The sequence below is a fragment of the Panicum hallii genome, chromosome 9 (assembly GCF_002211085.1).
Source record: "Panicum hallii strain FIL2 chromosome 9, PHallii_v3.1, whole genome shotgun sequence".
Classification (NCBI taxonomy): Eukaryota; Viridiplantae; Streptophyta; class Magnoliopsida; order Poales; family Poaceae; genus Panicum; species Panicum hallii.
Genome location: NC_038050.1, coordinates 47,262,858 through 47,273,125, shown reverse-complemented (window position 1 = coordinate 47,273,125; position 10,268 = coordinate 47,262,858). Strand labels below are relative to the sequence as shown.

Genomic DNA, 10,268 nt, shown 5'->3' with positions numbered 1-10,268 from the left:
GAACTTTGCCTGTTTCTATTCTCATTTGTTTATTTCTTTGCATTCTTTTGTACCTAGAATGCCTTGACTTCTGAAATAATTTGGCATGTGCTGCCTACATAATTTGATATCAAGTCACTAAAAGATTTGTGATGCATTAAATTGAACTCATAACAGGGCGCACAAAGCGCGCATGAAGTTCTTGTATGTAATAAAAAGCATCCAGTGCCTGAGAAAAGGGGAAAAAACACTTGCACTTGAGGTAAACATGCACGTGGCTGTTCCTGAGAACGCCTTCGGTCCACACTTGATCAAAACTTTGGTGCTTGGAGAAGCGCTTGCCATCACTCTTTTCTTCTGCGGTACAAATAGCAAGAAGAAAGCAAGGAATGCAGTTTTCTAGACTAGGTTGAAACAGGGTGTATATTCGTGAAGAGGAACACACAGTTAAGAGAATCTGTCCAGCTCGCCCATGCGCACAACAGGTGCGCATACACACGGAAGCAAGGCAGCCATTTCCCCACACCCGCGCAATGTTTTCAACGAAACGGCCACTACTAAGAGACGATTTGTAGTAACGTTCAGTTTTCTCAGTTTTCTCTAGGAGCAAACAAAATGTATGTTTCCCGCTCCTACAAATGGAGTGGGTTCTACAGATGGAGCGGGTGCGGGTTCTACAGATGGAGCGGGTTAATATGGCAATTGTCCCGTCTTTGGAAATGCACTTTTAGGTGCCGGTGATGTCGTCACCCGTCCCTAGAAATGCCATCACCCACCCCTAAGAATGATGTAGCTATTTACAATAGCGGGTGATGGCATCACCCGCCTCTACAAATAGTTCTAAAAAAATTCATAACTTTTTCATATGATTTCGGATGAAGTCAAACTTTATACCAAAATTTTAGAGATTGACGAGACCTACAATTTTGTAGTTGCTAACATTTTCATTTAAGGTCATCTAATAGTCTAAAAAATTATTATAAATTATCTAATAGCTATAACTATATAGTATCTCATACAACTCAAGTCATACTTTAGGATTTTTATAATCTTAACCTTTATATACACTAAAATATATTTGACGTATTTTTTATCTATAGTTCACAATAATCATAGCGTAGAAGTTTCACTTTTTTATTTTTTTACTATATGTAAAGATTTAAATGAATTTTTGAAATAAAGTAGAATAATTTTTAGAGGCGGGTAGTGGCATCACCTGCATCTAGAAATAGATTTTTAGGGGCGGTTGATGGCGTCACCTGCCTCAACAAATTAATTTTAGAGTTAAGATAAAAGAATAGCATATCATATAGAGTTATAAATCACTGTGTAGTGTGGTGGAGAGGAAGGTACGCGCAAGGCTTGAGGTATACGGCTCGAATCCTGAGTGATGCAAAGTGTGCATATTTCATCAAAAAATTGTACCTCAACAGTACAAGAGCTTGTGGCTGGTTGATTGCAATATTTTTTCTTTTTTATTTTATTGTTATCGATTTATTTTCTTATTTTCTAAAAATTGATTCGTAGGGCGGGTCATGCCGTGACCCGCCCTTAGAAATTATTTTCAGAGACGGACACATTACTTGCCGTTAAAAATAGTATTTCTAGCTACGAGAACGAGACCTAGAAACTCGCCCCTAAAAATATATTTTTACCTATCTTTAAAAACCCTTTTTAGCGGTGGCCTGCACGGCCTCTGCGCTCTTCGGCCCCGTCCAGCGACGCCGCAGCAAAGAACACAGTGCTAGGACGTCATTCATCCCGTGACTGGAGGTCCGAACGAGGCCACACGCGCGCAGACGAGAAACCGAACCGAAGAGAAGAGACGAAGGGACCATGGAAGCAAATCAACTAGGAGCTTTTAGCTGTTGCGCTCCTGAATCGGGAATGCTGCGGGCAGTTGTTACCTGCGGAGGAGCATGTCTCGCCGTGACCCGCGAGCTGTTTCGATCTAGGGTAGGCTGTGGTGGCCTTGGCTACGATGGCGCACCGCTGCTTTTGTACTACGCAAGCGCGGTTGGATTTTGCATCACAGTCCATGGTCTTGGACAAGTTCGCTTTTCATATATCCTTTATTTATAGTAGTATACATACTAGTATGTTTGAACAGAGAAATTACTACAGTGGGGAGATACTCGAAAACGGGAGATAAACGCAAATGTCTTCCGACGGAGGCGGCGTCGAGCCTAACATGTGTCACTCAGCACAAATGTTTACAGCCAGCACAATTATTATGGAGAAATGCGAGGGTGAGCATGGAAATGTGGCAGGATGACGTGAACCGAAGGGCTTGCCAGCTGGTTCAGGAAAACGTGCAACGAATTTGGGAGGCACAGACCGGCGGCGGTCCGCTGATTCTCACCGACGTCCAGGCCTTTTACCAGGCCCGTACTCTCGGTTTTCATTTCGAGATTTCCTTTGGCGTCCACGTCGATGTTGGCACAATGTTGGGCAACTTTATAATAAAATCAGCATCCAAGTTTTATTGAAATTTTTAAATTTTAGAAACTATAAAGTGATCGACTACGAAAACTAGAGTAAAAAGTATACAAACATTTGAATTTCCCACCTTCCAAATTTACTTGTGGTATTGAAATGTATAATTGTACTCTCATATATGTTTCTTTACAATCCAAAAATCATTTTTACAATAAATGCAGTTTAAACATGTAGTAATTCCGATAAATAGATTTGAAGCTGGCATAGACTGACGCTATTCAAATTGTAAATGTGGGCACAGAACAGGGTCAAATGTGGAACGAGGCGACCGTGAGTTTCAAGGAGTAGTGCTCGGAGATAAAAAGAGAGGATTGAGTGAGTTCAGTTTACCCGCTCATTGTCCAAGAGAAACAAATGGTGTGAATCATGATAGAGCTAGATTTCTTCTTTTTTTTCGCATAAGATTGAATGTAACTGGGTCACTGAACCCCCAGGTTTTATCATTAATTTGTAAGATCGTGGACGGTGTAACTATTTTGGATTGTCCTGCACTGCTCCACCTTACCTTCTACCCTACTCCATCCGTTTCTACCTGACCCGATCCGACCACGTGTCAGGTTGGGCTCAAGCTAAAAATCATACTCGATGGAAGCTGAAGGAAAAAGATATCAGTTTTCTTACCCAATCCAAACCTGATTCGACCCGACCCATCATTAGTTCCAGGGGAGAGAGAAGAATGAGGAAAGGCGGCGCCAAGATTTAAACCAGAGGTAAAGGATTTGCAGTTCCTTCTTCGCGAAATAATATAAACTAAAATTAAGGACTATAAGACTGCTTGCTAATTATTGTAAGAGTTGTTGTTATGCAACTTACAATATTTTTTTATTCTATAAATAAGGGATATGATATTACTATGAGATAAAAACGATAGCATATTATAGAGATTGTGTGTTAAGTCATCTTAAGATTACATGTTAATGCATGAGATTATCTATTAGATGACATCAATTTTTTATTTTTATTGGAAGAAAGTTATCGGGAGACTGCTAGAACTGGCAGTGCAATACGCTGCGCTGGAGGCCAGCTGCGGCATTTTCCGTCGGGTGGTGCACGTCACGCGTCGGGCGGGCGCGTGGTCGGTGCAGGGAGGACGGCGGCAGCACGGCTCCCAGCACGTCACACAGTTTTTCTAGCAAACTTCTACATGTCAGCAGTAGCGGAGCACTCAGTATGGCGCGAGATCTGGCCACTGCCATACCTTGATTTTTGTGAGAGTACCTTCTCCTCTTTTTCATCTTTGTTTTCTCCTGTGTTTTTCTCTATTGCAACACCGCAAACCAATAGATTGAGGTAGAAACGGGAGGAGGAAGACAGAGGCTAGAAGGACAGACTGTTATCTGCACTCTGGGCTTTGGTCGGTTGCTCTATCAGCACAATGCACCACCCGTTAATTTCAATCCGTCCTCTGCTACTGCATATCACATTGAAAACTATACATCTCAAGTTACTGAAACCCGTACCATGTCACATTAGTTTTAAGTTAAAGAAAAAATGTTACATAATCTTGCCATCATCAGGTGACGTGAAATATGGAAGCGGATTATGTACATCAATGTGATGTTACATCTAATAGTGGCATCATGAAAGATAATTAGATCTAATTAGGAGATATTTTTCCTATTTTTCAAAATAAAAATTCATAAATATATATTTATCCTATTACTTTCTAGAAGGTAATATGTCATAATAATCATCTAGATCTACCTATTAGGACGATCCACTATCAGTTATCATAGTACCATAGCCATAAGCCCAACTATTTTTGAAAACCAATAAGTCGCGATGATGACATTTCCTAAAAAAAAGACCATGCACGAAGGGACTCCAAAGTGTTGAGTCACTGGTCACGGTGAACCTCCACAAACAGTCAGATTATTCAGTACCCAATATTCCTTTTGATGAGCAACTATCGGGAATGTTAAGTTCAAAGCTGACGGTAAAGCTACCACCACTTCCATCCCGAAGCTAGACCAACGATATATCCAGAATGGAGAACTCCAGCCATCGTTACATACTTTACAGTACAGTCGCGTCACAAAGAGTTGAGCAAGAACGGTAATAAAGGGTATCAATGGAATCTCACGATGGAGCCTGCAAGGGGCCCACTAACTATAGACTTGTCACCCTCAGGCGCATCTTCCTTCTCCTCATGCTTCCTTTGTTGCTGCTTCTGTTGCTTCTTCCTTTGCTTCCTGCGTTGCTTCCTTGCCTGCAGCCAATAATAGAAGCAGCCGTGTCATGTCTGATCATGGCTCCACCGAGATCGCAAGAACACCATGACAGGAACATGCAAATGGTATCGTGAAAATATACTATGGGGTGGAAGGAGTACGATGAGTGGATTGAGCTGCCCTCCGCGGGGGGCAAACATACCTCGTGCGGGCCAATCAATAGTTCGTGCCATTCCTGCAGGTCCTTGTTATATAGGAGTAGATCATCAAGGTCAGCACCAGCACCAGGAAGCTGCCAAGAAATTATGGGAAGTGTTCATGGGTATAACAATATAGTTGGTCTTGGTCCTGGTATTAGAATTATCATAATGGTTACTAAAAGAATATCAAGTTCCAGGACTCACCGCATAAGTCATGGATTGTGAAAATGGTTGATCCCAAAACACTTCGTTCATGTCAGACTGAGCGCCAGTTCCTTGTTCCTGAACAGACATCTGAAGAACTGCGTGGCGTAGAACATGAGAAAAATCGAACTTATCACTGAGATGCGAGTATAACGGTGTATAAAACGTACAAGTATTTCAACGGAAAAAAAATCATGATTGGTAGTAGACAATAATGGAGTTCACCATTCAGAGCAGGGTTTATGCTCTGAACAGAGTTCCACTTATACAGAACGAAGTGAAACAAAACGTACATGTATTTGAAGGATAGTAATGAAAACCATAATTTTGTAAAATTATTTTCTGAAATAGTGGAAACCAGTTCTGTATAAGTGGATTAACCGCCACTGTCGGATGGATAAGGACATTGACTTTTGTTCCACTATTTCCAAATACTTGTAAGCTTTGATCTTAGATTTTGTTCACAAATACTTGGAGCCTTTTCAATCACTGGATGATGGTAAAATATGAACATATAGACAGATGCTGTAGCAGCCCAGTTACTGACCGAATTCCACCTCATCTGCAACAGCCTTTAACAGTTCGGCATCAGCAGCGCGTAAAGTTCCAGGGTTACCATCTTCTATCGACATTGCATGAGCTTGTTGCCATAGCTGATCCTCATCCTGTATTACACCAATACCATTAATTTTCCTCATGATCAACAATAAAAAACAATGTCTTTATTCAATCAAATGGTGTCAAAAAGGATGGTCATCCTTAAATTCCAGATATTCGGATGAAAAACAATGTCTTTAATCAATCAAATGGTGTCAAAAGGATGGGCATGCTTAAATCTGACAACCAGTCTAAAAGAAATATATAGAACTCGGGCATCGCAAAAAAGAAACAGTGCTATTAGTATATAAATTCCACATATTCGCGATGATGCTTTACTGCTTTAGACTGATGACACAGCCTGCCCTTAGCTTATGGCATAAAAGCTTATGCCTGCCCTTAGCTTATGGCATAAAAGCTTAATGTAGAATTTATATTAACAACTTTTAAAATAGCTTTGACCTGTCACTTCTTATCCAATGGATACTCAGCAAATAGTCTGGATAAATAAAGCCATTGAACAAAATAAAATTCATTCCTCCCCAAATCTAACGAACACTGAAATAACCACACATAGCACAGAAGTCTATATTCTGGTGCCTTGAACTTTGATCAAAGGCAGAGAATACCTTCTGGCTGAGATGGTCTCACAGTGGATAGTTTTACGGAAGTATAGATTGCATTAGTTGAATGACACTAAGCACATACCTTCTGCAGGTTTCTCTGGTCTTCAGTATATAGATTTAGTTCAGGTTCTGTGTCAGCCATAACAGTTTCATCATTGGAGGTTGAAGATTGGCATGTGCTTTCAGTTTCGGAGGATTCTTCTGCAGCAGCTTGTTGCCTTGCTCTCTCTTCTTCCATAGAGACCTGAAGTACAAGTGCCAGCTCTGGGTCTACATTTGGGTCCACACAAAATTCAAAACCAGACGCTCTACGGGCTGCTGCGGCAGAAACACTTTTTTGGTCTTCTGCTAATATTGGTGAACTGCAGGACCACAGAACTATTAGAGATAAGATGATGCTGCATCAAGTTAGAACCTGATAACATAATACATGCTTACCTGAGTATGACATTAGAGAGGAAATCTTCTCCTGGTAGGACATGAATTATATGACTGTTGCCACCACTACTCACTGCAGCAACAAGAGCTTCTAGTTTCTCGGGCTTTTCATCATCAGATTCACCGAAGTCAACAACATCAAGGGCAACGTTGTTCTTCTTCAGCTTTTCCCCGATTGCCTCTAGCACATTCTTTGCATCTATTACTGGGCTGCAAGGGAGAAATTTAGAACTCGAATATAAAGTATGACCAGTAAGATGCAACCTCAGACCCTACCTGCCAACAAAAACAATTATTCTCTGCTGCTGCTGCTTGTTCTGTCTATTTTTTAGAGCAAGTTGAGCGACCTGGATAGCAGCAGTCAAGTTCACTTCACCAACAATTTCCAGATCTGCACCCAAAAGTAGACTCTTCAGTCCTTCAAAACATGGTGGAAGCAGATTTTCCATAAGTTGCATTTTGAACGATCTCTTAGGCGCAGACAACAAGAAACAACGTGGATGCCTAGAAAGTTGTATTGTCTAGTATCTACAGGGTAAAAAGATACTACAGTTACTTCAGGACCAAATAAGAGATTGCATTGCCAATAATTCAAATGATAGCTGGACATACATTTGGGGAACCAGATTTTATTCTTCAAAACAAGCATACACATACATGAAAGGTCACAAAAACATTCATGCATCACATAAGTGGATTTGGAAAAGTAACTTCCAGCTCAAACATAAAATCTTCTTCTGACTTCTGATCAAGGATAGACTCAACACCAGAGGGATGTTAAGGAGACGAAATATGCATCTAGATGACTACAGTTGTGTTTTCTGCTACAATATTGGTGATGAAGTGGTTGAACACCTCTTCCTGTACTGTCCATTTGCCCAACAATGCTGGAATTCTATTAATACCAATATCTCTTCAAGCTGGTCTCCCTTTGAAACTCGAGCATCTCAGACAGCAGATTTCAGCCCCCTAATTCATGAAAATAATTATTTTGATGACATGGAGTTTTTGGACCTCCCGAAACAAGGCAATCTTCAAATGTCTACCTTTCTCGGTTCAGACCAACAAAGCTAGTTTTGTGCATGAATTTGCCATTGGTTATGCATAGAGCAAAGAGTAAATACTTTCCTAGTACAGCTGATTGGCTACATAGCATTGTGTAATCTTTCTTCTTTTTTCATGTAAATAACTCTTCTGTTTGTTTAATATATAACCAGAAAGGGAGTTCTCCACTCCTGTTCATTAAAAAAACAGGGTGACAATATATTCCCAGCATTTCGTGATCATCTTTATGTCAAACATATAACGCAGAAACACTTCCCGGATGCAAGAAACTATGTGTTAAACTCAAAACAACCTGACCACTAATATAAACACAAGTGTTGACAGTATGAAATGAGTAGATTCTGCCGTGAAGTACTTAAACTTACATATATATGCTCCAATATTTTTCCTGCAACATGACTAGAAAAGAAATGACTGAAAGTGTGCATTTGAGGCCGTGTCGATGTACAAAATAAAAGACAGTGGAGGGGATAATTCTTCTCTATGCCATATTCTAATGAAGTGGACATCAACTAACTAGGTAAGCAAGTCAACCAAGTTCAGCAGTACCAGCCAACATGTAAGGGTCTGTGAAAGTGAGGTTCAGTTGTGCCCACTTGGAAGATATGTGCAAGCAGCAAGTCCTCTGACAGAACTGAATACAAGGAGCTCATGATGCTTAAATTTCAGTAGTCAATTACATAGGTGAACGATAGGATGCATCAATTACATAGGTGAACAATAGGATGCATTGCCAATTTCCATGTTGTGCAAACAAGCAGCATTGCAGCGATACTAATACCTCTTACTGTTTCTTACTAATAGCATTCTGGGGCATATCAGATCAGCTAACTGGGGCTAAGGTTATAACTAGTGCTGGTAATCCACAGAGAGCGCCATACAACTTGAATTTGATGGATTGGGCAGCGAGCCACTTTGTATAATTTGGTCAGCAAATAAACAAAGATGGAAAGCAGGGATCTCGCGTACCTTGCATGCGTGCGAGGACCTCGCCGAAGTCGTTAGTGGGCGTGACGAGCACGCTGACGCCCCGCCTGCCCGCCATGGCCAGCACCCCCACAGAACTCTCCAGGTTCGCCTTCGCGGCATAAATCCAAATAAAGATCACCCAAGGCGAATGAACCCGTGAGACCCCCACCACAAAAGCCTAGCGGGCAAGGGAGAGAGGCGAGAGCGAGACCTGCATCTTGGCGCTGCAGACCATGGCGACGGCGTCGGACTGCGCCGCAAACCGCGATGGGCGGTAGTCCTCGTTCCGCATCCACTCCGAGTTGTCCACGCAGATCATCGTCGCCTGCGATTGCAATTGGACCACCAAAGAAACCGTCAGGAACGGACAGAAATCGCTGGGCGTCGATCAGCAGGCTGGGGCAGGAAGAGGATGGACGCGGAGGCGTACTGACCTCGAACACCATGGATGCGGCGGTGGCGGGAGCGGCCGGCAAGGCAGTTAAGTGGGTGGTGGGTTCTCGGAGTCGAGCGATGGAGTTGCTTCGGAAGCGTGGGGGAGGATGGTGGAGTTTAGGGTGGCTTCTCGGAGACGGTTGGCGTGGAAGTTGAGACAAGGTTTTGTTTCGGACGTGCGCCGCTGCGGTGCGCACCAGTGTGATTCAGCACCCGATCAGCAACCCGCGGGTCCACCGGCGCTCATGGGTTATTATGGGATACAGCTCATTAGATGCTTGAAAAGTATGCAAATTAAATTTGTCTATAAAACTTTTAGAACCAATACGCGCCGCCGCCGCTCATAGGTTATTATAGGATATGACTCACTAGATATGAAACAGGGCGTGATAGACCATCGAAAAGTATCCAAATTAGGTTTGTATATAAAACTTTTAGAACCAACACGCGACGGGTGATATGGGAGCGGTGCGCAACCCCCTCTGCCTACCAAATCATAGGTTGAACAAGGCACTAAAAGCAAGGCAGGATTTGTTGTGACGCTCAGCGGTAGCGGCAGTTGCCTACGGAAAGCGGTAGCGGCACTAGTGTATTTATTGTCTTTCGATGACAACTCATGTATGGTGAGGTTTCATTTTTATTCCATTTGTAACAATATATGCCTAATGAAACCAACCAGATTCTCGAACAGAGAACCTGACTCCCTATACCCTTGCTATGTTCCCAGAATCAATAGACATTACCTACATAACTTATTTCAGCTGAATATCACATCCATGCAACGTGTGAATCATCACAAGGGTTCAATTATTATATAATTTAGAGGATTGTAATATGTATCCAGTAAAAGCACCTTAGGCTAAACAAAAATAGAGAAAACAGCAGAAGCGATAGCTAAACTCCGGGCATCAACTTCATCACGATGAAGTCTCTCCACATGCAAGACTCGAGTGTAGCTAGAGCCTCAGTCATGCCACCCGTCACGGTTGTAGTCGAACTCAGAGTCGGATCCTGCATCTATCCAATCTACCCCTAAGGAGTGGGATAGGTCCACATCACCATCTGTATGCAAATTTTAAGTGGAC

The 10,268-nt window shown here is 42.1% G+C and overlaps 1 protein-coding gene across 1 annotated transcript; it reads right to left on the bottom strand.

The window, feature by feature from the left end:
• Positions 1–4,350: 4,350 nt before the first annotated feature.
• LOC112876234 (26S proteasome non-ATPase regulatory subunit 4 homolog) lies at positions 4,351–9,305 on the bottom strand. The gene is made up of 10 exons (XM_025940299.1): positions 9,183–9,305; positions 8,960–9,073; positions 8,749–8,857; positions 6,991–7,105; positions 6,715–6,924; positions 6,359–6,638; positions 5,601–5,718; positions 5,054–5,151; positions 4,852–4,941; positions 4,351–4,687 (listed from the first exon to the last, which is right to left on the bottom strand). The coding sequence occupies exons 1-10, from the start codon at positions 9,192–9,194 to the stop codon at positions 4,547–4,549; spliced, it is 1,287 nt and encodes a 428-aa protein (XP_025796084.1). The 5' UTR covers positions 9,195–9,305; the 3' UTR covers positions 4,351–4,546.
• Between the last annotated feature and the right edge of the window lie 963 nt (positions 9,306–10,268).